The 25,790-nt window shown below is 41.4% G+C and overlaps 1 protein-coding gene across 2 annotated transcripts in view; it reads left to right on the top strand.

Annotated features, from left to right (window-relative positions):
• Positions 1-15,555: 15,555 nt before the first annotated feature.
• The window catches only part of DSG3 (desmoglein 3), a 28,867-nt gene continuing 18,632 nt past the window's right edge, over positions 15,556-25,790 (top strand). The window contains exons 1-3 of one of the 2 annotated variants that reach the window (XM_070421229.1): positions 15,556-15,673; positions 24,397-24,432; positions 24,931-25,059. In XM_070421229.1, coding sequence (XP_070277330.1) covers positions 15,626-15,673; positions 24,397-24,432; positions 24,931-25,059 — 213 coding nt within the window. In that variant the 5' untranslated portion in view covers positions 15,556-15,625. Of the gene's footprint in view, positions 15,674-24,396; positions 24,433-24,912; positions 25,060-25,790 lie in introns of both variants that reach the window. The other variant, XM_070421228.1, reaches the window with a different exon arrangement.

Raw genomic sequence — 25,790 nt, 5'->3', positions numbered from 1 at the left:
CCATTTAACACACTCTGTAAAAGTATTTTCAGGGCTATTTCAGCCCAGGAACGGACACTGAGGCTCCTCCCACTCCTTTGATGTGTAAATAGTGATGTGGAGCTTTGCAGGTGCTTTACCTTATTTCCATCGGAACTGAAACTGCGGGGTCCAAGGCTTTGCACATGTTTAAGAATCTGTATATTATGACACATTATTAACAAGATGGTCCCAACATCAGTGAAAAGACCTTACACTCCCAAGTGCAATTCTCATAGATATAATATGGCTTTAAATTTTTTGGAGTTCCAGTTTTCCTCCCAGCTGAGATTGAATCTGTGAATCTAATAGATTTGATACATCATTATGAAACTTATATTTGTTTGTAAGGATGCTAGAATTGAAGAGAAATATTTAGATAGATACCCTCAGCTATCAAGACTTAATTTGTCTCAGGTTATTTTTCATGGACATAAAACATACTCATTTTTTCTTCTGAATTCAACACAGGCTCTGCTATCTATAATGTGTTCAGCCCTGATCTATGTATAGTATAATCCTAGAACCAAAATTATGGGCTATAATTTTCTAAGAAAGAACCAAATTATCATCCAACAATTTGAACACTGAAAAAGTTTCTTTCCCAAAAAGGCATGAGAAGATCTAACCAGCAGGCCACACTGGCATCTCCCAGGCACCACTGTAGGCTGGTCGACAAAACTGGGTCAACCACCCACCAAGAAATATCCTTATAGATTAAATATGTGCTTTATTGGGGGGGGGGGGGGGTATTCCCAGCAAAGAGGACATTATCTGACTTGATAATGGCAGGTCCCATCCTGAGATGGCACTTATTATCTTTCTTCTTGATTTCAAAAAATTGATATTTTCCACTGTCCAGAATACATTAAACTATGACTAATCTTTCACAATCTGTGGACGTCAAGTACCTGCCTGTTCCCTGTTACTCTCCATTTCCATAGTTTCAAACCAATGTTTCCACCCCTCACCCGCCTCCCTTAACTTAGGGAATTTATTTCCTCTCTCTCACCCGCACTGACATGTTGGCAGGAGAGAAGTTACTGTGACAAGTGACGATGAAAAACTATGATAAAATGATTTGTTTTAGCCCTTGAACAGAGGACGGAAGAGCGAGACACGGGAGGGGACATTTGGCTTACATAGTAATCACTTTCATAACAATTGTAAGGTGGGGTGCAAACTCCCCAAACAATACCACAAGCTAACAAGTCACTCGTTCTTCCTGCTGGGTGATATCTGTTCACACAGCACATAGCTTCTAAGCAGGGAAGAGTCCAGATGCTGCCCGACGACTAAAATCTGTAGCACACCTCACACAGCAAGCGCTACAAAAAGCTAACTGGAACCTTCACACCTTTCACCTTCCCCAACTGCATCAGATGCATCAGTGAAAACTAACTGGTTATCTGAAGAAATGGGGGGAATGTCCTTTAGCGATCCTGGTAATCCACTAGTCTAAGTAGTTAGCGCCTTTCTTCGTGCCTCAATCTGCAGGCTTTCAGCTGGGAGCCTTGTTTTCTGTGGAGAGGAAGCCAGTGTATGACCTGAAAGAGGGAACAGTTCTCTGTCCTAAGAGGGAACATGACACCTGCCCTCCATCAGCTCCAGCTCTGCTCTCTCCCCGTCTCTCTCCAAGTCAGCAGATCCTTTCTGCCCTGCACCACAGGCTCCCTCAGAAAGGAAAACCCAGCAGGTCAAGGGGGCAGCAGCCTCCTCCCAGATTCCTCCCTCCCGCTGTCTCCTCCCCACATAACCAAAGGAGGGGACAGGGAGACAACAGCAAATCCCACTGGCTTAGGAGTAGGGCTTCCAGGGAATCGAAAAGGGTGCCCTTTCTCTGAAGATCGGGGTGTGTTCCGTTCATTGCATGTTTTGGCAAAGTGGTTGTCAAGCACCTCAGTGAAGGCAGAAAAGCATGTGGCTAAACAGGAAAAAGGCTGGGGCTGAAACCACCGAGCCCCACGATAGACTGACTAGCAGAGAAGGCTTAAAAGAGAAAGCGTCCATAACACTGTCAGCTGGGAAATCTGGCCAAAATAAGAAATGCTTCATAATCACTTTTGCAACTTGGAGCCATTGGTGATTCATAGTGCTGTGTGCATAGTTAGCAGTAAGCATGCCTCCTGGGTTGCCAGGACAGATGCATAATTACTGATGGGTATTATCACCATCCCTCTCCGTCTTAACTTAGAATCGTCCACCTATTGCCCCCTTCCATACTCATCTTGTTAAACTAAGTTGAATTTCCGAAAATAGTCACCATTTTAGGCATTCATTAAATATTTGTCAATTTCACATGACCAGTTAGGTATGTAAAATCCTTCAAAGCAGGAATAAATTAGTTCCTTTCTTTCCATGCTTATGGACACACCCTGATCCAAGATTCCACCATACCTCACTCATCTTTGTATCTCTAGGCCCAGTGTGCTTGGAACATCTTAGACACCTAATAAGTGCCTGAGGAATAAATACTGGCTGACTAAATTATCCTTCTCAATCACTTCTTAACATTATCAAGATTATCTCCTCTACTGTCTGTAGATTATGAGAGAATCTGTCTTTCTAAAGGAGACATCATAAAGAGATACTAATAATCTATCAGGAGGAAAAAATAATTAGATGCCTCAACTTCTACCTACCGAGGCTCACCACTCTGCATAACTAGAGTGAGAAGTCTATTCATATATGGGTCCCGTTCTTGGATAAGTTACTTAAATCTGCTCACCTTCTTTTTTTGTAAAATTAGAGAGTTGGATTAAATTTGTGTTTTTCACACAGTGAGCTACACCCCCCAATAATGGATCATAAAGTCAATTTAGAATGTCTACCTAGATGGACGTTTTTAATGGAATGAAATAGAATATAAAAGGAAATAGCAAAGTCCCTCATACATAATAAGAGTATATGTCTGTGTGTGTGTACTGGTTGGCGATAAACTATATTTTTGACCATGTTTAAACCGGAGTTTCAACACGACTAGACTAGATGGATCATGCCTTATGCTTTTTATGCCTGTGTCACACCACACTGCAGACTGCTGGGGTCCCCCCCCCGCATCACCCCTACCACCCGCTAGCATCCCTGCCCACTCTTTGCCGGCTGCTTCCTTAGCACTAAGAGGAGGAGTCATCTCCTCCAGGTGCCATCTCTGATCTTCCAGACTAGCCTGTGCCCATGCAGGACGTGGGGAGAGCGTTCTTAGAGATCATTCTGAAATGTTTGCTGAACAGCTGACCCCCCTTTCAAGTGCACCCCCCTCACCCCCCGCAAGGAGTGGACTTTGTGTTATTCCTCTGTAGCACCAGTGCCTGGCCTGTTCATATCAGATACTCAGTAAGTATTCGTTGAAATGAACTCAGTGGGTTGAAGTCTGAGCCGGGAGTCATGCCTCTGCAGCCTGGCCTGGAGAGCAGGTTTGGGGGTCTTGGGGGAAAGTCTACAATTAGGGGCAGCGACCCCAGGTCAGACTCTAGGAAGCGGGCAAGCCAGCCATGTCTGAAAGGCTCTCGTTATGTTAACAATCAGAGATCCAAGTCAGGCAGAGGGCAAAGCAGTCAGGATAAAGGTCAAGGGTTAGGTATTTAGAACTCATGAGAAAAAACAACAAAAACGAGAAAGAAGTACGATTAGGAACCATCCCTCAGAAATCAGGACAGGTATCTAGTAGGTTCCCCCAGTTCCAAACCATGACCCGACTGTCTATCCTAGACCCGACTCGTCTGTCCTTTGTCATGCAGCTTCCTGGTGAGATCAAGAAGGCGGGCCGTGAGACTTAGACATCATTGGACCAAATCATAGAAACCCACGTGTCCACGTTAAAATCTAGACGTTTACCCTGCAGGAGCTGAGGAGGCACTGCAGGGATCTGACCCAGGCTCAGATCTGCACTTCACAGGAGGCTCAGTGCCTCCGTGCTGCTGGGCTTGTGGAGTTAAACTTGATGGAGGGCAGGAAGGGCCTGACCTGCTTTTGGTTCTGTTTCTGTCCTCTGGTTCTGACATTCTGTGACCAATAGGGCAGGACTCATGGAAGCTACACAAATCGCTTTGTCTTTTAATGAAGGATATTATCAATGAAGGATATTATCTGTTTAATATGTAATGTATTTCTGCAACCGTCGGCATCAACTGTTTAAATATTTTGGAACTTGTCTCACAGGCTAAAAAGACCATTACTGCAGATCACTAGAATCTTCCTTGACGTCTGCATAACCTGAATATTAATCAGCATAACCTGAATATCAAACAAACAGACCACCAAGAGGCAAGTGGGTTACCCAGATACCCTTCTGTTTTCTGGTGAGATGCAAAATGAAGTGCATAGGATGCATCCCGGACAAAGATGCTTGATTTGAACCTGAAAACCTTTAGCTGTAATAAGGAAAGTAGACGGGATTAGAAGCACCAGGAGAGAGGGACAAGTTAAACACAAGTTAGACAAGACCAATCCGAAGGGTGACCTCTGTAAGACAACTGGCTCAGTCTCTGCAACAAGGTGGTGTCATTTTTTTTTTTAATTTTTAAAAATTAAAACAATGTTAGAGTAAAATAAATTTAAGGTGGAATTGTGGTCCTGAATTAGATGCTAATTTGGACAGGACAAATCAGCTTTAAAAGCCTTTTTTATTTTTTATTTTTGCTTATTTGAGGAAATTTTAATATGAACTGAGTATCTGAGAAGAAAAATGTTAACTGACATGGAAAAATATAGATTCACTCACATAAAAAAGCAAGTGACTAAAAAGCATGTATAGCAGACTCTCATTTTGGCTAAAACAAAAAGCCACACACAGGTGAATAAGAAAGTAAGTGAAAGAAATTTCAAGCAGGAAAGAGAACCAATATTTACCTTCCATATATTTAAATGCTCTGCTAAGTATTTCCTCCACATCACTTATTGGATTATTTAATTCTCCCAAACACCCTGAAAGGAAAATGTAGTTCGCCTCACTTTCCGGACAAGACTTGTACTACTTACAAGTTACCGGAAGTGATCTCTGGGTGGTCAGAATTCGGTGACTTTCTTTTCCATTTTGCTTGTTTGTATTTTCTAACTTCCTATGCTGCACATATACTGCTGACATAATAATAAAATGATGCTTTTATTTTTTAAAAAAACTAAGAAGAAAGTGAAGATAAAATAAACAAATACAGCACTTTTCAACTTCTATGACCACATCCTTTTCTGATAGACACAAAAATCTGTAACTCTTTGAAATTCCAAAAAAATACCATAATTTTTTTTAAAAAAACCAAAGCAATGGCACAGAAAACTGCTCTGCTTTCGGGCTATGAACAAGCACCTTGCAGACTCCCTGACAAGTTAGGGAGGTCTCCCTCGTGTGGTCACGTCCCTCCTGTGGGAGCCAATAGGGTTGTGGGAAGAACATAAACTTTAAAGGCAGACAGACCTGTTCAAATCCCAGCTGCGCCACTGACCAATATGGTGGACAGGAAGGAACTGCTGGGCCTGGGTTGTCTTGTCTGCAAAATGGGGTGAATAACATCTTCCTTGCAGAGTGTTAGGGGTAATTAAATAATTAAATAAATGATGTCAAGAAAATGCTTAACACCCCAATTAAGTACATAGAGGGCACTCAATAAATATCTGTTCCCTTCATGCCTGAAAGTCTGACAGCTGTTCAATGAGATTCAGGCTCTATGTGCCTTAAGGGAGCCCCTCTATATGTCATCAGTCCCCCTAACAGGTCCTCTGCCCCACCTCTTGCTCCTAGTTTTTACTTAACTTCCCTGCTCAATCTGGGGCTCAGCTAAGAATTACAATTCAGTTCTCTTCATCTCTACACCCCTCATCCAATGATTCATCCATCCACGTCCTTACTCAACAGGTAGCCACTGAGAGCCAAGCAGTGGACCAGGTGAGAAGGGGCACGGGGTGGGAGGGGCAGTGGGCTAAACCCAGGATGTACCATTCCTGCCCCCAAACTCACCAGTCAGCTGCTTTGTCCTTCACCCATAAGCAGGCGCACAGGAGGGATGGGAATGAAGTCATCCTCACTACAGCTGCATCCCCCTTTCATAGAAACATGAGGCCGGAAGAACAGTTACATCTCGCAGTTGCTTTTTGAATAATCACAGGATTATAGTGAAGTCTGCTGCCTGGTAAGAGAAGACCCCTTCAGTACTCTTCGTAGTCCTTCTTTAATGAGCTGTTGAGGACATTTTTCCTTCCATGTAGATTTCAAGACTTTTATCCTCCTCCTCTTCAATCCCTCACAGAGACTATGTGTCAAGCCCGAGACCTGCATTAGATTTTTCTCTGAGGAACTGATGCTCTAGAATAGAAAGTGTTCTCACCCAGGGATATGCCATCTTTCTGTTTTCTTACCTCTTGTGATATGTCCTTCATCAATATTATGTTATACGTTTTTGAGGAAGCTACTTCCAAATATTTTACAGTTTTTAACTAAGATTGTGACTAGAATATGTTTCTCATTTCACTTTCTAGATTTCTATTACTAGGGCAAAGAAAAGTTACAGAATTTTTCTATAAAACTCTACCTTAAAATTTCTTTAAGAAAATGCTATGTGCAAATGTGTGATGTTAAATTAAAAAACACTGGAAGACAGAAATAATTTCCTCTGAAAAGATAAATTATCAAAATGTAGCCCCCCAAAACGGAAAACCCTCAATGTGGTGAAATTTGGAGTAACTGGAGATCCATTTCCTAAGCACTTCCTATAAACGCAGGCTGACCAACCCAAATGAGTACCAATTGCATCACCTCGGCGTCTAAGCAATAAGAGGGTGTCCTGAGAACCTGCCAACCTCACTTCACAGGGAGAGCTGGAGATTAGCATTAAGTCCCGGCGTTGCACAAGTCAAGCAACAGGCGCGCACATCCGTAAAACCGGCCCGGGTCTCACGCATCAGAAAGGGACCCGCACTGACTCACGGGCTGCTGAGCTAACAAGGGCGGGAGAGGCCGCCTCCCTCCCTGTCACCGCTCCTGAGGCGGAGCCTTCCAGAAATCAGCCGAGTGAGCTGGAGCTGAGCCAGCCTGGACCAGAGACCACAGCTCACACTGCACAGGCTGTGCTTGGGGAAACCTTAGGTTCCATACACCCATAGGAACCTTCAGACGCTTCAAGAAAGGAAAGGAAGTGGAAATGATGTTCAAAAAAGTTCATGTGGAACAACATAGAAAACCCTTCCGTGGGCTAAAGAACATCTGCTGCACACGCTGGATTCATTACCCATCCAGGACGTGGTGGATTCTGAGTCTCTTCTCGATGACAAGGAACAGAATAATGGTGTTTAGTCAAAGGAAGGCCAATCAGACACATCCAAACTGCAGAAAAAAACATGTCCCTGTGTTTGAGCTGAACGCTCAGTGCTTCCCTAACCATGTGAACACAAAACAGATCCACCTGATGGGAAAGGTATTCTGCCCTGAAAACGGCAGAGAACATTCACTTGAAATTTCTGTTTCCTCTAAGTGATCTTTTCAAGAGGTTTTGTAGCTCCTAGTCAGGACATCAATCATAACATGCCCAGTCCACTACGCCGTGCAGGTTTTACTGGTTTGCCAAACTTACCAGGAACTTACTAGTCATGAAAGCATTAGCGTCTGATCCTCACCAGGTAAAAAGCCAGTAACATGGGTCTGGCAGAGAAATGGACCCACCCTGAGGGACACTGGATGGCGGCGGCTGCTCACTGTCTCGAAGGGGCCCCTTTCCTTACCACGCCGGAGGCAGCGCTCTCCACGCAGGCATCCCTGAAGCCTCAGAGGCCATTCCCAATGTCCCTGGGGATTTCAGAGTCCGTCTTCCTAAGGCTGCTCTGTAATACATAACTGTACCATCTTAATTACATAAAAATGGAAGCTTAGTTGTGTAGATACACAGGACTTAGGACATGTCAGACTGTGAACTGCTTGTGATTATGGATGGCTTTGTTCTTTGCTTGTGTTTTTCAGTTTCCTATTTATGCACATGTTAATTTTTAAAAAATGTTACTTTAAAAGCAACATTACTCTGAGCACAGCAGGGAGCAGAGAAATTTCTGTTTCTCTGGGCAGCCACGCCCCGGTATGTGGCTTGAGCAGCAGGTGAAGCATTCCACATATTTCTTGCCATGGGTGGAGTGGAGGGTTGAGATTTAAATTAAAACAATTACTAGTGAATTAACCAATCTGGAAATATCTTTTTGTAATAATTGTTGGAAAAGAGGCATCTGGGACATGGAGTTGTTGACCATCTCAGACATGGACCTCAGGACTTGCTCATGCGAGGGGTGTGTGTGGCTGTGTTCACATTCACGTTGTGGTGATAACCACGGATGTGCGTGCATCTCTTCAGGCTGTGCTATAGGAATAGGCTGTTAAGTACTTCAGTCAAAACTTGCCTCCTTGCTAATATTTTAAAGTTATAAATTATAATTCTCTTAGAAGCATCATACTTTATGTACTCTTGCTGTGGGTCTCATTTTTAATGGAACATTAAGGGAATGCAGGATTTTAAATGTAACTTTGTGCATATCTTTTATCTAGAGGTCTGTTGCTATTTTTGTTTTTTATGAAATTTTTGTCACCAAGTAAGACAGGATTACATTTTCTTCCAGATTGAGTTGGTGTAGGGTATTCTTAGTTATCAAAATACTCATAGCTTTGGGACTTTGAAATGGTAAATATTCATGATGTGTGAGAAAGCATGATACATAACTGTACCATCTTAATTACATAAAAATGGAAGCTTAGTTGTGTAGATACACAGGACTTAGGACATGTCAGACTGTGAACTGCTTGTGATTATGGATGGCTTTGTTCTTTGCTTGTGTTTTTCAGTTTCCTATTTATGCACATGTTAATTTTTTAAAAAATGTTACTTTAAAAGCAAAAAAAACCCAAAACCAATGATCAAAAAAGATTTCCTTCCCCAGGAATTACCAATAATAACACTGGTACAATTTGAATGCTAGAAAAACATAAGTAATGGCTCCCATGATACTTAAAAATGCTTGAGGACATCTGCAAAATGTTCCCGCTATCATCAAAGTGAAGATTAAAAATGTAAAAATAAAGAGGTTGTGGCAATAGCTACAGAGCACAGAGAATTAATATTTGGCTTGGCAGATTTGGCTGTCACACCTTTTGACATCATCTCACCTGAGATGGTGAAAAAGCCAGAACGATGCTCGATCCAGGAGGGCTGTGCCCCTGGAACTAACCAACATCCAGAACTTACTCTCTTCTGAGTCCAGCTCCTTAGATTGCTATACTCAGATCTCAATTTTTGTTTTAACTTATTATAATCTAATAAATTACTAGCATTCAATAAATACTTAAATCTGTCAATAGTGCTAAAATATGTTTTTTCATAAGAATACTGTTTTCCCTGCCCAGCTGGTATGGCTCAGTGGTTGAGTACCAACCTATGAAACAGGAGGTCACAGTTTGATTCCCAGTCGGGGCACAGGCTCCGATTGCGGGCTTGATCCCCACTGTGGGGTGTGCAGGCGGCAGCTGATCAATGATTCTCTCTCATCGGTGATATTTCTATCTCTATCTCTCCCTTCCTCTCTGAAACCAATAAAAATATATTTGAAAAAAATACTGTTTTCTCATAAAAGAAGTGAAAAAGAAATACCTATAACAAATTCTATGCCTCATAGGGAGGAGGAACATCAGCGGGGGATGTAAATTGCTAATAGCCTTTTAGATGACAAGTTATTAAAGATTTGAACTATCTGTGCCCTTCGATCCCACAGTGACACTTGCACAACATTTTCACAGATGTATTCACTTATTCCTCCCAAAGCCCTGGGAATGTGCTGCTCAATGAAACAGACATGGCTGGGCGCTCACAGAGCTCACAGTCAAGCGGTGGAGAGAGGCAACAGAAGCAATCCCACCAAGAAGTGCAGCCTACACATCACTGAGCCCTGCACAGGAAGCACACGGGAATGCCGGGGACCAATAATCAGAATAATGGAGGTGAGAGTGCCCACATGTGGGAAGTAGGAAGACCTCTCAGAGAAGGTCACATACATGACCCCCTACTGAATGAGATGCCAGCGAGGAGGAAGGGGGAGAAATGAAGTGAAGAGCTGAGGCAGAAAAGGAGCTGAGGGTTTTGGAAGAACAGAAGGAGCGGGAAAGAGGGGGCGGGTGTTGTGTGATGTGGTGGGAGAGGAACACGGGAATGGCTGAGGCTAGTTCCTTCTAAGCCACGACAAACAGGTCTGATTCTGTTCCAGGTGCACTGGGAGCCTCGACCTTTGAAAAACAGACTTGGGTTGCTGAGTAAGGGGTGGACCGGGCGAGGCGGGAAAGGAACAAGAGCTCAGTCATAGACCCACTGCCCGAGCTACCCGAGAAGGACCGGGGATTTGGCTCATGCGGAGGGAGCCCAGGGAAGGAGGAAGCAGGATGGATTCTAAATACACCGTCAGTTTTATCTGCAACAAACCACGGGAACCAAAGAAAAGCTTTGCTCAGAAGCCCTTTGTTGAGTGAGATGCATTTGGAAATTCCTCCCTCACACGGTTTATTACCTTACAAAAATATGCCCACATCTAAGCAATTGCTTAATCAACCCAAGTCAGAGCAAAAAGACAATGACCCTGGTCCACAGCATCAGGAACAATTTTTTTTTAATATGCACTCACCCTTATTTAGCATTCTGAAGTTTGACCTTGAATCTATATATGTTAAAAAGTACACAAAGTTTTCAAGTAAGAAGCATGGTGAACCATGTTACACGCCTTCCTCTAACACAGTGGTTCTCAACCTTCTGGTCCTTTAAATACAGTTCCTCATGTTGTGACCCAACCAAAAAATTACTTTCGTTGCTACTTCATAACTGTAATGATGCTACTGTTATGAATCGTAATGTAAATATCTGATATGCAGGATGGTCTTAGGCGACCCCTGTGGAAGGGTCGTTCGACCGCCAAAGGGGTCGCGACCCACAGGTTGAGAGCCGCTGCTCTAACGGGACCGTGGTCACCAGCCCTATTCTCACTAATTATTCAGGTGCAGACTATGCCCTTCAGACGCACAACTGTATAGTCTCTGACATTTCTGAGTGTCTTCGGGGACGATCCTAATGGAAGAGATGCAGGGTTTCCATTCCCGTGAATAACAAAGCGATGAACACAAGCTCTGAGGCCAGGGCAGGGTCCGTGTTTAATTTTGTTAATGCTTATGTGTGAGACCAATATCTTAGCTCACGAGTGTGTAGACATTCAAAAACAGTTAAGTACCAAAAGTAGTAATGTCTGACATAGAAAACATATTAAATATAAGCTTCCAGTCAAAACAAACGAAGACCAGTGAAGGCTTGTTGGTGAAAGTGTGTCTCATTAACACCCTCCACGTGAGGAAGAACAGCACTGCTGTGGGTAATGAGCATTAGAAACATCCTGGAAACCTCTGAGCCACTGCGCACTGGACAGATACGCATTCTTCCTGCTTCACTCCATACACCCGGGTTCACATTCCTACAATTGAAGAATGGTGTCTTTGGCTTTTTGATGTGTTGTATCTATTGTCCAGCTTTTATACTTTCAATGCGGTGCAGCAGGCGAAGTACAATATACACACACGATGAAGCTCCCTGTTAATGATTCTGAATATTATTGTTGGGATCCTCTTTTCTTTCCACCTCTTGAGTTAGAGCCAGATTCAGGTTGGGCTGAGATTTCCAAAGCCATTATCCTGAGGATAAGAAGATAACCAGCCAACAGAAACCACTGGCAAGTCCTCCTTTCTTTCCTTTTCAGACAAACAAAACAGCAAGTGAGGACACTGCTCAGTGCAGAAGGCGCTTTGCAAAGACCTTCCTGGCACCACGTAAGTGTGGCCCCAGCACTCCGATGCCTTATTACCTCACCAAGGCCCCAGTCCTCCAAAGAAAAGGAAGTGTGGCTTAAAGCACTGTCAAGGGCACACAGAAAAGTAGAGAGAGCGCCCCGCCTGCCTACGGAGCACACAGTGGGATTCGTCATCGCTCTCTGGCCTCCTCGACTGGGACAGCGGCTGAAGCCAGCCTGCATCCGACCAAGAATGGTATGTGGGTCTTTAGAGGGGCACCCTACCCTTTATACAATGCCCAACCAAGAATTCTTAGAGGTATTTTGAAATACTTAACCTGTGTTCAGGTAAAGAGAGGGTAAAATGATAATTAGCAGTTTTAAGCCCTAATAATTAAAATTGTCAAAGATCTGAAGTTTTAGGGAAGGCAAATCAGAACAAAGTCAGCCATATCTAGAACTGAGTCCACAATGCAACTTATGGCTATGCCGAGGAATATCATAATTCACTGCTAACATTTTTTAAAATCTCTTTTGTCTTTAGCACAATAAAACTTTGAAGAATTACAAGATTTTAAATAATGGGAAAGAAATTGAAAGTTCACTACATTTTTCTCTACTTCCCTGCTCCTCACCCAAGGATATGTTTCCTACTGATATTTTTAGAGAAAGGGTAAGGAAGAGAGAGAAAGAAACATCAATGTATGAGGAAAACATCCATTGGTTGCCTCCTGTATAAGCCCCCACAGCGATCAAACCCACAACCCAGGTATTTGCCCTGACCAGGAACTGAACCGGCACCCTTCCAATGCATGGGATGACCCTCCAACCAACTAAGCCACACCGGCCAGGGCACATTAATTTTTAAATAACTTTTTAAATTATAAAACTAATACATTCTCATTACAAAAAAATCAGAAAATATATACAGGCCTAATGAAGAAAATAAATTAAGTATATGTGTTGGGGGAGCGCCTCAAAAGCCTAAATTCAGGATCAATTCCAAAGAACTGACATGTAGCCTTATTCAAATTCATAAGGACTTTAATAGAAGAAACTTACATATACAGGTACAGCAATGTATGGTGGGCAGGAAGAATCCACACCCCACCCAGGACAGGGTCTCTCTTCATAGGTGGTTAACTGTAAAACCACATGGTACCCGCCACATAGACCACCGGAAAGAACAGCACTTCCCTAAGTTAACAGGGAGCACCAGGCAGTTAGCACACTCTACACATCTACTAGCGTCCTTCCTGGGCCTGCTGTGCGTCTTTGGGTGGCAGTCTGGCTTTCCGGGGAGTCAGCCAAGCCCCAGGTTACAGAGAGCCAAACAGTAACAGAGTTAAGTAGTCACGAGAGTTCATCATTTCCCAGGCGCCTTTGCTGCTCAAGCCATGTTGCATCTCTACAGTGAGTTCCCCTACAACATCTATGATCACTTCACTCAAAAAGGTAAGTCCTAGTCTATGATGGTGGTTCCTTCCAGCCTTTGCCTAGGCATAGGCATTTCCTCTCATTCTGTGGTAAGAAAAAAGGCCCAATATATCAACTTATAAACCCAAAACTCTCGCCACTGTTAACCAAATTCAAAAACTAACTTCAGAAAGTAACCAACGTACAAATCACTAATAAGCGCAATAATGCTCAGCCAGCTTCTATCCCTCATATTTGCTGACTGGTCCAGCCACAGAGAAACCACTTCCTAATTCAGAGAAGACTGTTCCCTGCATGTCAGTCTTTCCATATTGAAAAGGATTCAGTAGTTGTTCACTTTCTGATTCTAATCAAAACGTGCATAAAATGCGCATTATGGAATTTAGAGGGAACTCTAAAAAAATAATAATAATAAACCTGATCTTTAGAAACTTCCTTACCAAGTGAAAGCAAATCTAAAATATTTACTAATTATTCCTCTGTTGCAGTCAATCCCCTTCAGATTTGTCCCAGATATTCTAAAGGTATATGGTGTCAACCAGGGGTCAGCAAACATTTTCTGAAAGTAAATAAATAAAGCAAACATTTTCTATACGTTAGCAGTAAATATTTGGGGCTGTGTGACCATCCAGTCCCTGTCCCACTACTCAGCTCTGCTCAACTTTCCCTTGCACCACAAAAGCAGCCATTCACAACATAATATATAAACAAATGGCTATGTCTGTGTTCCAATAAAACTTTATCTACAAAAATGAGATTTTTTTGGAGACAGATGATGATGATGGTTGCACAACAATGTGAGTGTACTTAATGCACTCAGCTGTACACTTAAAATGGTAAATTTTGTTATGTACATTTAACCACAATTAAAAACAAAACAAAACACAAGACTTGGCCTACACGGTGTTCTTTTCCAGCTGGCACACAAAATTCTTCCTGCCTAAAATCATCTGTGATTTTAGGCTCCCCTGAAACTAAAAGCTTCCCAAACCTGGTGCATAAATACTTATAAAAATACAATTGCTCTTCTACCAAACCTTTCTTTAGATAACCTAGAATATTTAAAAGTGTTTTTAGCCCTGGCTGGTTTGGCTCTGTGGCTAGTGTTGGCCTGTGGACTGAAGGGTCCCAGGTTCAATTCCTGTCAAGGTCACATGCCTGGGTTGTGGGCTCGATCCCCAGTAGGGGATGTGCAGGAGGCAGCCGATCAATGATTCTCTCTCATCATTGGTGTTTCTATCTCTCTCTCCCTCTCCCTTCTTCTCTGAAATCAATAAAAATAAATTTTTTTTAAAAAGTGTTTTTAGTCCTGGCCAGCAGCCCAATGGTTAGAGCGTCAGCCTGCACACCTGAGCGTTGCGGGTTCAATTCCCAGTAAACAGCGAGTACCTGGGTTGCAGATTCAATCCCTGCCCTAGTTGGGGTGTGTGCAGGAGGCAACCAATTAATTAAGAGAAACATATCAATGTTTCTCTTTCTCTTTCTCCCTCTCTCTCTAAAAATCAATGGAAAAAATCCCCACTCCGCAGGTGAGGATAAAAAAGGGGGGGAGGGTTTAATTCTAATGTTATACGCAAACTAAAGTGGTGTCAGCAGTTTTTCTCTGTCCTTAACGCAGGTTGGAGACCAGATGTTTAGAACCGCACAGCCTGTAGCAGTGAGCAGGCTGCCCTGGGGGAAGGACCTTGAGTAATTAAAAGCGCACAAATATAACCTACTTGACCAGCCGCCTACCTTTTAAAAAAACGTATACATTAAATGAAATACAATAGGAAAAATGCCATCTGACTGCTGTCAGAGATCTGGCTTTAAATGCTTTATTTATAAAGCGCAATGTCCAAGGCACCATGTAACTGTGGACTCCCATTTTATTTCTAGCTGTTCTCCTTCAAAACCTACATTAACAGTTGTGTGTGTGGTGGTTTTCTTCTTCAGAGTTGTAGTTATTTTCAATAAGATCTATTATTACTTAACACCTACATTTTGCTTAGCTTTAGGTCTATCAATGTTCTCAGCCTGAAGAGACAAGCTTCGGGGGGATTCTGAGTTTTGTTTTGCCTTCAGCTTTCACTGCAGCCCTGGAAGAGCCGACTGGATTCTTTCCGGCGCAGTCAGGGCTCGCTCTGCACCCCACACCGTGATTAACTTCTTATTCATCTGGTACCTTCCCATTCAGCTTCCAACAAAGGATCTCATCGCTTCAGGAATTGGGGTGTGTCTAAGTTTTCACCTGGGAGAAAAGTGATTCAAGCGTTTCTGGTGAGACCAATCCTAGGGTTGGGTGGGGAGGGCCCGCATAACAGGCCGCCGCGGACTCCTGGAGAGGCACAGACGCTGCTGTGGACGGACTGAGACACTCCGGGATCTGCTCGCCTGGGGACTCCACACGATGGCTTGGCTCCTCTTCAGAACCACGGGGACTCTCACCGTTTTCATGGTAAGTCCTCCTTTTCCTTCCAATAATCGTAGCTTTCCGTGCTTCTTTCTCTCCTCTAAGGGAGTATCATATTTGATTGCTGAATCCCTATTACAAAGCCTAAGAAGGCACAGTGGAAACAAACACTTTAAAGTGAAACTGCAAATCCTTCTTATAAAGTCTAAAAGAGTGCAGTCGAAGTAACATTTTAATATGCAATTATAACGATTACTCATTTCTCCCATTTGCTGTGGGGTTGTTTTTTTTCATATATTTTACATAGAAAACTAAATGAGAGAGAAATGAATTTGAAAGTCGCCATTTAGCATTTCTTTAGTTAATGAATCAAATAACCCTGATCTCAGATGTATTTTCCACAACACCGTCACTTTCTTCAAAGTCATGTTTTTATTCGTCTTTTTGATGCACAAGCTAAAACACATTAAAGAGAAGCAGGTCTGTTTCCCAAGGTAACATATCTGTTGAGCGTATGGCTCTGAATCACTCATGCCCGGTCTTGCTACCTGACATGTTTCTGCAATAGCCAAGGACCGTTGAACTAAAATCAAAGCAGCGTTTGACTCGAGAGCAGCTGAGAGGGTTATTAAGAAAACAGCGTGTCTGCTTAGTCATTCTGTGCAAAACACATCCAGCCTTTGGTGGAAAACACATGGACATTTTATCAGACACTCCCGGAGAGAGGGACACTCTGCTGGGTGGGACTCTTTCTAACCAAAAGAGAAGTGGGATCTGCAGAGCAAAGCACTGGCCTGGATGATACAGACCAGCTTGTTCCTAACGGTGCTACTCTAGTGAAGAAACAAAGTCACAATATTCTCAGTCACATGAAGATAGCAAAATAGTGAAGTATACCACACGTGAACATTTTTAAAAATTCCTAATGCTAATTCCCCACTTTATCGATAATAAACTGGGCTAGTCTGGGCATCAGTTGTGCTTGCCTCTTCGTCTGTAACGTTGAGATCATTGGACTTTAAGAAGTGACAGGGAGATAGATCTCAAGGAGGAACTTTCTAAACAGTAAATGTGTCCAAAATTAGAACAGCTGCCTTGTGAGCCAGGGAGATTCCCAGCCTTCGCTCTCATGAGGCTGCTCTAGAAAATTGGCTTATTTTTTGTTAGGGTCGTTTCTATTATGACAAAGTAGCTACAACTGACCCTTAAACAACATGGTAATGGATTAGGGCCGTGATCGGCAAACTGTGGCTCGCGAGCCACATGCGGTTCTTTGGCCCCTTGAGTGTGGCTCTTCCTAAGCCTTAGGAGTACCCTAATTAAGTTAATAACAGTATACCTACCTATATAGTTTAAGTTTAAAAAATTTGGCTCTCAAAAGAAATTTCAATCGTTGTACTGTTGATATTTGGCTCTGTTGACTAATGAGTTTGCAGACCACTGGGTTAAGGGGACATTGACCCCCATGCAGTCAAAAAATCTTTGTATAACTTTTGACTCCTCCCTACCAATAATATAAACAGTCAATTAACACATATTTCATATGATATGTATAAATACACCATATTTTTATAATAAAGTAAACTAGAGAAAAGAAAATGTTATTAAGAAAATCATAAGGAAGAGAAAATACATTTACAGTATTTATTGAAAAAAATTCCCATGCTGTTCAAGGATGAACTGTAATTGTTCTGGTTATCTAATGTATTTATTTTAATACATAAAAAGTATTATGTTTAAAATATGTCCATGTGTTTTCCACCAAAGGCTGGATGTGTTTTCCACCTAAGAATATTATAGAGAAACTAGAGGCCCGGTGCACAAAATTCATGCGGGGGGAGGGGAGTGTCCCTCAGCCCAGCCTGCACCCTCTCGCAATCCGGGACCCCTCAGGGGATATCTGACTGCTGGTTTAGGTACGATCCCTGTGGGATAGTCAGACATCCTTCTCGAAATCTGAGACCGCTGGCTCCTAATTGCTCACCTGCCTGATCACCCCTAACTACTTGCATGCCTGATCACCCCTAACCCTTCTGCCTGCCTGCCTGATCGCCCCTAACTGCCTCTGCCTCGGCTCCCTCCGCCACAGCTTCATCCAGAAGGACATCCAGAATGACGTCCAGAAGGTCGTTTGGCTGTTGGGTCTAATTAGCACATTACGCTTTTATTATTATAGATGTTACAGTTGTATGACTTCCCACCTTTCAGATGGTCATTTCTAGACTAAACCACAGGTAGCCTAATAACCCACTCTGGAATGGGTGACCAACTCAGGAAGCTAGGAGATAAGCGGAGTGTGAGTCAGAATAGTGTTGTCATAAGGACACAGAATTGGACCCCCACAAGCTTAGAGAGCTCTTTCCTGCTTTGAGGTATATCCTCTATCATCCCTCTGTTCCTCTAGTTACTGTGAGATCCTTATACTGAGGGCTGTTTCATTCATTTTTTAACTCCAATGTCTACCCATAATATCTGCCTTACAGTGAACACTCAATTGTTTGAAGAATGGATAAATGAATAACTGAATAAGGCCTCTCTAAACTATAACTTCACACACACACACACACACACACACACACACACACACGCAGCCTCTAAAATGCACTATGAAATGTTAAAACATTTCTCCCCCTTAAAGAAAATGTTACACACCTCCACACAAGCTATTTAAACAGCAATATAACTTTATACATAATTGTTAAACTGAGTGGTCTAGAACTGCTCTGTCCAAAATGGTAGCCTCTAGCCACATGGGCTACTAACCACTTGAAATGAGACTGGTTGAACTGAGATGTTAGGTGTAAAATATGCATCATATTTTAAGGATTTAGTATGGAAAACATATCATTAATAATGTTTACATTGCTTACATATTGACATGGTAGTATTTTGGATATATTAGATAAGACCTGCGTTAAAATTAATTTTACCTTTTTAAATCCTTTTAAATATAACTATTAGGACATTTGAAATTATTCGTGAGGTTCTCATTACACTTTCCCTGGACAATGCTGGTAATTGATGCTATTAGTGGAAGGCAGCGTCAGTCAGGAGTGAGGCAGGCAAACGAGGCTCCAGGGACCAGGTAAGGTTTCATAGGTGGATCAAGGGAGGGGATCTTCCCTTGTCAAACCAACGTGAGCAAAGGCAGATGCAGTATGACATGTGCCTGGGGACAATGGACACACTGGTTTGGCCGGAATGACAGCTTGCACCGGGGAGTCTGGACATGAGTTGGAAAAGCAGATGAGGGTCATATTGAAAAGTATATTCTGTGAAAGCTAATGGAATCCTTTCAGAAGTGGGGCACCACCCAGTTTCGAAACAGTGTGGTGATGGGGAAAAAAAGCAATGTTTTTCCAAGCATTGTCTAGTGGGGACGCACATCTTTTGTTGTGGAAGGGTGGGTCTGAAAGTTGGAAAACATGTTTGAGGTTCTGCACTAATTCCGCCATCCTATGACCACACCAGGGTTGCCTAGAGAGGCGAGACAGAACAGCAAAGTCACAGCCCTCTGTCTACGCCTGCTCTGCTGACTCACTCCAGCCCTTGTTTCCTCCACTGTCAAGTAAGAAGGATCAGAGCCCCCTGCCTACACTAAAATGGCCAGAGTGAGAGTAAATCAGCGCAAGGAAGTGCGTGGAAAATGCCAAGTGCTTTCTAAGATGCGAATGCCTATCAGTTGCAATACTTTAGTAATTAAGATGACTCTTGATAACTCCTGCCTTAATATTCTCCCTACTATTTAGCAGTTTCCTGTGCCTGTTTGATCCATTTTGCACAATACAAAATATGCATTTTGGGGAAAGGCTTTATGACTGAAAAATGCTTTTCTTCAGAGATTTAACTTTTTGAAAAGGTTTGTCTTCAAGGTGCACATTGCTCAGTGTTTGATAGTCCCCAAAACATAACACTCTTTAATGCTATCTGGACAATGCGTGTTTTAATTTTACGTTTCTATATTATATAAAGTTTACTCATCACAAAACTAATAGAGATGTCTGAAATGCAAATATTTCCAGAACACAGTGTTTAAAGTTAGTAGTGATAGGGCTGGAAAAAAGCGAGAGAAGTCCTTTAAATATCAAGTTCTGAGAGAATGCGGTCCAAATACAGAGAAATGACCTCCAATCACCTTCTTCTACAGAATAGCCAAAGAGAAAAATTTTAGGAAAAAATTGTAGGCTAAATGGTCCAAATCTTTAACAGAAGGAAAATCTTTGAGGTATCTCTTCTTCTCGTGACTGATGAAACAATCTGCTTTCCAATGCTAATAGATGTATGAAAATTAGTTGCCCCCGGTCCTCTCTTCCGGTTAAGAGCCAAAATCAGAATAACCTTGCCAGGCAATTCTGGCAACCCCGCCCGACTTGAGCGGAAGGCAGGAGAGATGCAATTACTTCTGTCAGTCACCACTCCCGCTTACCTAACACCTGAAACTCCTTTCCTTTGGAACCGAACACTCAGTTCCCAGCAGGCTGCTCCTAACCTCCAGCCTCTCACTCTTCCTCTCCAGTCAGGAGTCACCCTGATGGCCAGGTGAGGGCTTGCTGTGCGAAGTTCATCACAAGAGAAATACAGGGTGTCCCCAAGAATGTATGCACTTTACCAGCTGATAGCTCTACTATGAAAATGAAGTGCATTTTACTAAACACTGCCTTCATAATTATTGAAAGTGTGTGTCTACCCTTTGGGGGGACCCCCTATGTACAGGCACCTGGTTACTAGCTCTAAGACACTGTGAATAACTCAATTTGTCTAAGGTGCCCAGCTGCCTCACGTGTGCAGCTGGCCAGGCTGTGCAGGGCACAGTTCCAGGAGGTGCATTCGCCTCAACTCCAGTGTCAACAGTCCCCCTGGAGTTGGGCAAGGAACGAGCTACACAACTGGACGAAGGAGAACTGGTTCTTGTCGCTTTCCAATGCTCAAAAAAGGGACAGCTCTGTGTGCCTTGGTGTGGATAGTAACAATACAAGGGCACTCACTTCATGTCCAAGGGGCTCTTTTATACCTTTTTTTTTTTTAAAGTTTAGGGACAGAAGTGATTAACATGTATTAAGCACATAAGTCCTAGTGGGCTAGGGCTCATCTATGCACTTTACACCTATGAATTCATTGAATCCTCACAAGAAACCTACAAAGTAAGTAGAAATGTTGTCCCTATTTTACAGATGAGGAAACCGGAAATTTAAGTAATGTTTCCAAGTTATACAACTGGTCTATTGAGACTGGGACTTAACTCAAGGATTCAGGATCCAGGGTCCAATTTTTTTTTTTACTATACTTGACTGCAACTTATGCAGCATTTAAAATGAGCATCTGAGAATATCCATGGTATTTGTTTTAATTAGCATCTCTATCACAATACAAGGTTTAACTTTCTAAATTAATTGAGTGTACTCTAAAACTCAGTTACTGAAATTTAATTGTCTGAAATTAAATAAGAATTTCCAAGGAAATAAATATGCCATTTTTGTTCAAGTAAGAAATTTGACTTGATGAATACAAAGTTTATTAGAACTTTTAAGGGGGGGTTAAATTTCAATTTTAAAAAGGATAGATAGATAGAGAGATAGATAGGAGATGATGAAAGATAAATCACTCATGTCTTCTGAATTGTACATATGTAATTTATTCATCAAACATTACTGATGACCTCTATGGCCTGACACATTAATAATCACTGCATATGACCAATTATAGAAATGAGATCACCAACATATATATATATAATGACTTTTTTCCCACAAATAATTAAATACAAAACATGTTTAAAAATTAAAATGATTTCTTTGAATTACCTAATTCATCTTCCAATTTCCCAGAGGGGAGTGGATGAGGCCCTTTCTTAACCCATTCTAGAGATGAGAAGGGTTGCTATACTCCAGGCCAGCTGGAAGCAGCTCCATGAATCTAATGCATAGTCCAACTGTCTATCCCTCCGACACGAAAGCTTGAAGTAACTCCAAATAAAATGATAGCCAAACAAGTAAAGTAGCAGTTGTTATTAAAATATCCTCAAAATGTATTTATTGTGTATCTACCATATACAGTACAAACCTTTATGATCCTATATAATAAAAGCCTAATATGCTAAGTGTCCAGTTGTCTGGTCGGCCATTCAACCAATCAAAGCGTAATATGCTAATGATATGCTAAGGCCGCTCAACCACTCACTATTATGTGCACTGACCACCAGGGGGCAGATGCTCCGACCAGTAGGTTAGCTTGCTACTGGAGTCCGGCCAATCGGGACTGAGCGAGATGGGCCAGACATGTCCTGGAGCCCTCCCATGGTCCCTCCCCGGCTGGCCAACCTCCCGCATCCCTCCCCAACCCTGATTAAACTCTCAAGACAAGAAGTGCTTTCTCCACACTGATATGTCCAGTCCAGGTCACCAAAAGAGACAACTTAGTTGGTTTATATTGCCAGGAAACTACTGAAATATTTAATAAATGTTGAAAATAATTAGATTATCAAATTCACTCAAATAATCAAGTAGCTACAGAGATGTATTAACTAAAATAATTAAGTTTTTAAAAACACAATTCTAAATAATTTAAGGCTACAATTATATTTCCAAATGTCTAATGAGCATTTTCAAAATTTAGAAGTGTTTCTTATTAGCTACCCATTATTCCTAGAAGAGCAAAAATAATCACATTTCATAATACCCCCTAGAATTAGGAAACATTCTTGAGTTTAAGAGAAGATGAGCAAGAGTAAAGGTTTAGCCTAAGTAACTTCTCTAAGGACTCTCATTCTGTGAAAAGACTGGATGAGACACAGCTGTCGACAATGTTCATTCTCCATAGTTTAGGGTTGTCCTTCCTATGCTGTCCCAAGAAAACAGAACTGTACTTCAGTGGCTCTTAGAAGAACTGTTCTCTGTGGGGCTAGTGCGAACATGACGCATATTTTCTGGATGACTCTTCCCGTTTCCCTGTGAAGGGGAGTGTGGCTGGCCTTCCTCCCTGAGTCAGGGGCAGTGCAGTTCCCACACTGCTCTGGTCTCAGGAGTCCCACGTAACTCCTGAGAGTGTTCAGTAAAGAGCAGCAAAGCTATACTGTCACGTTGAGACCTGTTATCACAATATGCAACAGCTCTTTTCATGGACACACCCTTGGAAATAAAGATTTCAATGAAATAGTTAGAATGGAAAGGTCCCGGCATCCTATGTCTGATAAAGTTACTCCTTTGGTTAAGACTCGGACTTACCTGTTTATGATAATCTCCCCAAATAAACAATGTAATAAATCTATATCATTTCAGGAGTAACCCCCAGTCTTTGCCAGGAAAAAGATCTAAATTGACTAGTATAAAACTTTCTCTCTACTACTGGTTTTTACTTATCTACGTATGCCTTCTTTGGCTAGAATCCACTGTTGTGGTGACATACACACTTCGGAATCAGGCTGCCATGGTTCAAATCCTGGCTCCAGGAGGTCTGTTAGCTGGAGCCACGTGCTCCCTCTCTCGTATCTCCATTTCTTTATCCACAAAAAAAAAGGGATCACAATAACAGAAGCTCGCTGCGACGGCTGCTCCAAGTATTAGGATAATAAATATAAAGCTCTATGCATAGCAACTGACACAAAACCATAATAAATACTAACTACTATTATTACTTTCATTTTTTCTTCTGATTTATTTTTCACAATCTTTCCCCTACCAGATTTCCTTCAGATCACATGATCAGTGGATTAGCAAAAAGTTGTGAAACATCTACAGAGGAACAGATATTGTAAGGGTTGCAAGTAATAATAATAATGTAGAAGCACTGATCGGGCAAATTTACAGTTCTCTTGAGTTAGCACCACAATGTACATAAAACGATTAAGAAATAATAAATCCAGGCAAACCATTCTGGACTAAATTGCATAGTTCAGAATAAGGGTTGCACATGCCCAGAAAAGGAGACCTCAGTAAAAACAGCTTCATGGATGTTGTTGGAATCTGAATTGATCTTAAAGGATGAGTAATACCTAAGTGGGTGAAAGGGGAAGAAGGATGCGTTCTAGGCAGAAAACAAGATGGAAAAAGACAGAGATGAAGGTCCCGAGTGCTCTTGAGAAGTAAAGACCCTAGCCTGCCTGCCTTCATGTTTTATCGTCATTTATTTCAGATGAGTAAGAAAATTAAGCTCAGTATTTAAATGGAGTAGGGCAGAGATGAGCAGGTCTGTGTGCCACAGCAAGCAGTTCTTGTGTTTAGAATAGCCTAACCCCATCTTCTATGTTCCATTCTCTAACCCAGACGAGTTCCTTTCATTATGTCCACTCATGAACAACTAAAAAAAAAGCCTTACCCTGCAGCTAATACAGAAATGCCTTGGTACCAGTCAGTTGCGTAAGTCATGGCTTTTAAAAATCGCCCAGGGAACTTGATGAGTTTATCACAATGATGATTGCCATTGTTTGCCAAAGCAACAATTTCCACATCTCCTGGGAAGTATTTATAGAACAGCCAGATTCAAAATGTCTGATTACTATAACTGGCTGTTAAAAAGAGTTTTTCAAAATCCAATAGATTTTCCTGTATATCTTTAAAATTCTGTAGTCAGAGTAAAGAGAATTTGTTTATATTTAGAACATTTTCTTTTTCCTGAGAAGATTTTATCCTTTGAATCGAAATCTACTTTTTTTAAAAAATAGAAACAAACTATAATATGAACAGCAGAATGTAAATATCGGGATTATTATCTTAAGTAGTTAGTACTTATTTGAAAAATTCATATTTAATTTTACTTTATTTAAATGTCTACAGGTGGTCCTATTGGTTCATGGAGAAATGAGAATAGAGGTAAAGTATGAAAAGTTTTTTGTAATTAAAATAATAGTTCCATTAAAAAATTAAAATTGTGTTCAGGCAAACAAATATTAAATGTTTTAAATTATTTAACAATTAAATTGTGAAAATTCTAACAACTAGTCCAATAATACTTAAATACCAGCAATGTGTAAGTGTTATTAATATAATTTATCTCAGGCATTGTTTCTTCTTATGTTAAATCAACAGGTTCTAATGAAACAGGGCCTGTGTGCAAAGAATAGTTAAGATACTGTGAAATATATGGAGAAAATACAAAATATGATTAAATGCTGCCTTAAAAGTCACATTGCAAAAAGCTTTGTAACTCTTTTAGTTATTTAATGTTTCTTCTTTGACAAAGTCTGAGATAGAGCAACGTTAGATATCCTGAAACATAGGGGGCTCCTCAATCTATGTGTCTATATAAGCAATTCCCAAAGCGAAAATGTCCCACGTGTGCATACCAAACAGAACCCCTTTTCCCATAAGACGAAAGGGCAGCCTGGAGAAAACGGGACCGCGGTGCAAGGCAGAAGGAGACATAAACGTGAATGGGTGAAATTTGCAAGACCCTGCAGAGAAGAGGAAGACAACTCCAAAAGAAACCCCATTGCCCAAGTAAGTCACCTGAGCAGGGCAGTGCGAATTTTCAGAACAAATGGATTGGATGGAAATTAAAGTAATAGGGCAGTTCCAGTTAGCAAAATGCAGACTGGGCCACCCACAAAACAAGTAACCTGATATCTACAACCAAAATGAAATGTATAATAATAATAATAGAGATAGACAAAGATGAAGGAACTATGGTCTGTAGACTAATAAAAAAATAATTAAAAGACACTTGGACCTATTTCAATGGATAAGTCTTATTTAGATCCAGATTCTAGCCAATAGAAAAAAATTTGTGGATAAGATAATTTTAAAAATGGCTAGGAGCCAACATTGAATTGATCATGTATTCTTAATTGTTGGCGCTGAATGATAAAATATATCAGGTTCATTACACTATTCTAACTATATATCTTTGAACTTTTCCACACAAAAAGCTTTAAAATTAGAATAATAAAAAGCAATACATTTTAACACTTACTATGTAACCCCTTTCCCTTTTTTCTCTCCAGCTCTCCCTATTTAAGCTAAAATAAATGGCTTTTATAAATGTTAACTGTTAAGAAAGGAACATTCAGAAGTAGCCTCTCTGACTTTATCTCAATCTTTTAACATCACCATGGTGGCCACAATCTAAGCAAATGTTCTAAAACCAAAATGATTAATGCATTTTTGTCCATACCAGTCATCAGAAGCAACAATTTATGTCATATTTCTAGTATAGATTTAGGTAATAAATA

This window comes from Myotis yumanensis, unplaced genomic scaffold, assembly GCF_028538775.1.
Source record: "Myotis yumanensis isolate MYYU_CA2020_CCGP unplaced genomic scaffold, mMyoYum1.0.hap1 SCAF_7, whole genome shotgun sequence".
Classification (NCBI taxonomy): domain Eukaryota; kingdom Metazoa; phylum Chordata; class Mammalia; order Chiroptera; family Vespertilionidae; genus Myotis; species Myotis yumanensis.
This window is presented reverse-complemented; position numbering and strand designations above follow the sequence as displayed.